This window comes from Perkinsus marinus, assembly GCF_000006405.1.
Source record: "Perkinsus marinus ATCC 50983 genomic scaffold scf_1104296973536, whole genome shotgun sequence".
In the NCBI taxonomy this organism is placed as follows: Eukaryota; Perkinsozoa; order Perkinsida; family Perkinsidae; genus Perkinsus; species Perkinsus marinus.
The window spans coordinates 2990-8192 of NW_003201400.1; the positions used below are offsets into that span (position 1 = coordinate 2990).

A 5203-nucleotide genomic window follows, 5' to 3' on the forward strand; every position below is an offset into this window, starting at 1 on the left:
CACTGGTACGAAGAGCCCTGTTGGTCGAGGGTTGTTGGGATGAGTTGAGATATTTGACTACGAAGCTCGAAATGGAGCGCTCGCAGATCATCGCTTGTTGGTCTACTACTTACTGTCGGATCTTCTGATGGACTGTGACATTCGTCTCTACTAAACAGTTTCTCTCATACTACCATATCGGTGTTGTAGTCCTGAATACGTTGGCATAAGAGTTGACCATGGGATGTTGGCTAAGTTAGCCAACCTGACCGTCGTCATGTTGAACGTTGTGAACCAGGCTACCTACTAATGCTGTTTGCTCTTGATCATCATCAGGGTTATACTATCATCCTCATCAGTCTCATTCCACTGTGTGTGTTTGATGTTCGCTCCACCAAGGGATTCTGTAAAGCAACGTACACAGTGTAGACGAGGGGAGTTCTCTACCACAACAATTCCTCCTGGACATACTACAACGACCGACAGTCCGATCTTACTACGTACGGACTCCTGTAGAACTAGGTACAATGCACGATGAAAGGTGTTGGACCAGGGATGGAACTTCTGTTAGGGACCTCAACTCGTCAACAACTACTCTACTAGCGCCGTCGGCATTGAGCCATTCTTCGATCCCATATAAGGCGGAATCTAGACTGCCATCGAATCAAGAATCATGGTACCCAGTGAAGGCCCCCACTGGACTCGTAGCAGTAGCAACAACAACAGCATCTTCGAATGGCGATCAACGTCGCACCTCAATCAGTAAACCCAGCACTTCTTGGTCGCTGGTAGAGGCCACCTTATTGGCATTTTTCAAGGAAAGAATAATCATCAATCCCGAAATACGCTGTCTGAGGAAACTCTTCCAACAGATCGTTTTGGGAGAGTTGGTAGGACCAAGGCGTTATCTAGGCCCAAGGAGACTGCAGATCGGTCGCGGGTGGGGAATTCGATCCTGACTTCTCCACGTGAGATCATGCTCAGCATCTCTGCGCGTATAAGATACAACGGATAGGAAGAACCGAACTACCATTCTATGACAATGTGTCGCTCTCGACGAGCCGAGTACGGTCGACAGCCAGGAATGAGCCTGCACTGAAGCGCAACAATTGTCGAGAGCGCTTTAAAGTCAATAGGATAAACTCGACTACTCAGCTGACAAATGTAGTGATCCGCTCAGCCTCATAGGAATTCTAATACGGAGTCGCTGTAGGTTGTCGAACTCCAGCAGCACGTTGAATATCTTACCCGACAGCTTAAAATCAACCAGCAAATCGTAGAGGCTCTACTGGAGGACAATCAACAACTCAGTGAGCCCCCTCCCACTATAGGCATGATGCAACCGCTGTGTTACTGTAGATCGTGAACTCATGGAATATAAAGAGAGAGATCGAAGCCGAGCATTCGAAGTACATTATAGCAGCGGTGGAAGTGGGGTGCAGCAAATGAGGTCTCCGTCACCGCCGCTACATTCTGGTGAACCTTCGCCTAATGTGATGAGCTCCGCAGGTGTGTGTAGTTCGTGTCGTGTGGCATGATCACAAGCCGTTTAGATTCCTCGTCACCTGCACGTGAAGTTTCAAGTCTCGAGACCACTGCATCATCGCCGATGTTCTTGGAGGACAGTAGCCGTCCAGGCAGGAAGAGTATGAATTTCGATAGGCCCATGCATATACGAGAGAGTATTCAACAATTACATACATCTTTACAGTGTGCCACATGCCATGACTGAGTTACCTTCGAACCAGTTAGGGTAACTAACGCGAAGGATCAATCTGCAATACGATCGCTAAAGATGACCCGTTACTGATCCTCGAGTTGTGTTATTTTAATTTTCACATTGTCGTTATCGGAGATCATACTAATGACATGATTGGGTTCTATTCATACGAAGAGTTTCCTCTTTTGTCACTCTCTGTGTGATGAGATATAACTTAGTGATTTGTAAGAAGATGACCAGTAATACTCAGTATTATCATTCGTCTTTACCTGATGATTGGGCTGCATCGGTAGACTGCACCTCCAAAATAGTAAGCTCTTGTAAAGCCTCGACAGCTCTTTTGAATACTCCAACCAGCCCGCTCTACTCAACCAAGCTGCTACTTCTCCCCTTCTCCCCTTCTCCCATTTTCACAGCGGAAGGTGGCAATCCGAAATATCGTTCAACATATTGCATGTCAGCAACAGGTCTTCGCATGCTATAATACTCTGTTAAGCACTTTTCTGGGCGGCTTCTTTTAGTTTGCCGAGTCATTTCAGATTTGATGCCGACGATCGATCTACAGAATGCCAACTAAGCATTATATGCTGAGCATATTATGCTCGATCACCATTTATCCATTCCACTCTATCTTTAGAAGTTGATAACATGAATGTCCCATCGTGGATCTTAGCGACGGGACGGGCAGCAGACTGTCCAGTCATGATAATGAAGTTGTAGGCCTGCATCTCCTTCCCAAAACGGCTGTTCAAGTGCTAGCCTGGGAGTGAGGCGATCTAGGTAGATCGTACACAGTGGATTCTCGCCGGGAATAGGCTCCTAAGCAACCTTGATATTGGATCTCATTAAGTATGGAATTTTCTCCATCCCTCCTAGTAGACCAATCGAAGAATCCGTCAACGACGAGAGCACACTGGTCACGACGCATGAATTGCAGAGAATATCTACTACTTATGTGATCCACAACTTGTGAAGAGGCTTTCAGATCTGAGCTACACTCGAAGAGCCGCAACCGTCTCAATCCTCGCACTGATTGCAGAGAAGTGATTAGTGCCTGGCCTCTATAGTCCTCATTCGATGTACTCCTAGCATCAGTCATCGCTTTCATCAACCGGCTTCTTGGTGTATCTGGTATATGGGATCAGCGGAAAACTAACGCTTAATGTCGTTACAGTCAAGACTTCGTGGACCTACATGCATGGAAGGACCGATATTGTATCTCGATCTTGGAGCTGCCTAACCCGGCAAAAGTCGCACTCCGCCTCAGGGTCACCCATTGCGTTGAATCCTTCAAGATAAGAAGGTGCAAACTACACGTCAGTGCATTGAGAAGTGAAGTGTAGGAAAATCAACAGCCGCCACGATGCCTTCGAGTAGTCTCGGAAAATCTCATATTCCGTGATTCAGTTTCAGGGTTCCCGATGACCAACACCGCACAAAGCAATATAACCTGGTAACGTTGAGTTAGAACAGCATTATGGCGGTTTCGTCCTTAGCGATCCGCTGCCGTATCTCCGCTGCCGCGTCAGAAGTGAACCATTCAAGCAGCGAATCACGGGACTGCTGCTGTGAGAGAAGACTGAGGCCTTTGACGTCCGTGCTGATGTCCAGTATAATCAGCTCCAGCTGAAGGGTGAAGCGATCCGTAGACCTACCCATTGACAGTCGTGTTACCCTAACACATTACCTCTCCGAGTTCGGTGATGCTCGTCAATCGTCCAGGGACGGTCACGCATAGAGTAGCCTTCTGCAAGGCCAGCTCGTGAGCAGCCTTCTGCTCCTTACGTCTTCCTCTTCCAGTAAATGCTACCTGCAACATCATTAACCATCGGATATCCAGCAAGTTATCCAGAGTCACTCACACGTGCTATCTTAGAGTTCTGAATTCCGCAATCTTTCTCGAGTTCCTTCGCAACTTCGTTCACCCTGGTAGCACTAGCGCACACTATAAGCACTTTCACATGGCCTTTCTCTCCAGATCCCAGCAGGCTAGCTGGAGGACAATTCTGCAAGTACCTAAAACAGTGCAGTGCACTCAAACATTTTCATCAGCATAGGTGATTATAACCCGTATTTATGCGCATCATCAGTCCCAGGTTTAGGATAGGCGACAAATGACTCTGGTTTGAGCTCGATATCCAGAGTACTTGATGATAGCTCTAAAGCATGCTGCACAATCTCTAGTTGCTCATCAGGCACTCCGCTCGGTGTTGAACACGTCTCTCTCCATTTCCGGACTTTGTCGTCATCTAACCGCATTTTCTTCTGTGGCTGACCGGCCTCAGCTGACTCATTATCCGAATTCATACCGAATTCTGGTTCCAGATCCTCAGCATCGCGTTTCATTGGTGGAAGGTTCGCAATATCGAACTGAGAATGCGGCCTACTCTTACTGAGGTAACACAAGTGGTTCCTAATGCATGCTACGAGCATGAACATTCGCACATGGCACCACTAGCACACGAGTTGAACTATCGAATGAAATGACTAATGGTACGAATGAAACCCTGGTAGGATAGTACAAAGAATCATTTTCATAGCATGTGAACAGCGCCCCATGCTGCTAAACGGGACTTGGCAACTAGTACCAGTCATAAGCATCTGGGTAGTCATATCACGAGCACCACACCAATCTATGCCATAACTGTTGAGCTGACCCTGCAACATACCAGCTAAAGCATACGGGGAATTCACATACCTAGCACCAGTTCCATACTTTGAATCAAGCAGAAACTTTCTCAAAGTCGCAGCCAAATCCCTAGGCCTTTGCTCATAATACCCACCAGTCCATGGTGAATAACCCACGGCCACCGTACTACAGTAGTACTACGAGGTTCCTCCTTCCTTCCTCGTACAGCAGTCCTAGTTCATGAAGTGAGTAGTACTACTACTCACTTCATGAACTAGGGGCCAAGAATTCACGTCCTGTGATACAAGATTCGCTCAACTTATTAGCACGATGCTCTAACCGACTGAGCTAAACGACCAAACTGTATATGGTAAAGGTATGAAACTCACGTGCGTCCCCACTCCCCCTGTCCAACGTTGCCAAAGTGGGCACGTGGCGCTAGACTCCGGTCCACGGTATATCCAACTTTGGGCAAGGGGATCAGGGGCCATTTGAGCGACCCTCACAAAGCATACGCATCTCTGAAAGCACGCGCGTGGGGGACTAGCTCAAATGGTAGAGCGCTCGCTTAGCAAGCGAGAGGCACCGGGATCGATGCCCGGGTTCTCCATTTTCTTTGACGTTGCTAACACGAGTAATTCGACTACATTACATCGTTGAAAGGTATCTGAAGTTTGAAGTGTAAGAAGTAAGGTACAATGATGGATCAGGTTGCACGAGGATTAAACGTCACCAATCATTGGCTAAAGTTACCTGTTTGTAGTTTGAAATTCCCTCGAATCGCGTGACTCGTCAGCATGGTGATAACTGGTTACACAACACCAAACAATTTCTAGGCAATCTATAAATGGGTATCTCCTCTCGAATCTTGTGTC

At 47.3% G+C, this 5203-nt stretch overlaps 1 protein-coding gene and 1 non-coding gene across 2 annotated transcripts; one reads left to right on the forward strand and one right to left on the reverse strand.

Annotated features, from left to right (window-relative positions):
• Window positions 1–3163: 3163 nt before the first annotated feature.
• On the reverse strand, window positions 3164–4045 carry Pmar_PMAR005486 (conserved hypothetical protein; the record flags this gene model as incomplete). The annotated part of the gene is made up of 4 exons (XM_002766180.1): window positions 3164–3325; window positions 3387–3509; window positions 3562–3715; window positions 3768–4045. The coding sequence occupies 4 exons, from the start codon at window positions 4043–4045 to the stop codon at window positions 3164–3166; spliced, it is 717 nt and encodes a 238-aa protein (XP_002766226.1).
• An 820-nt stretch (window positions 4046–4865) lies between these two features.
• Pmar_PMAR005487 lies at window positions 4866–4938 on the forward strand. Its single transcript has one exon. It is a non-coding gene; the product is annotated as a tRNA-Ala (tRNA).
• The last annotated feature ends 265 nt before the right edge of the window (window positions 4939–5203 follow it).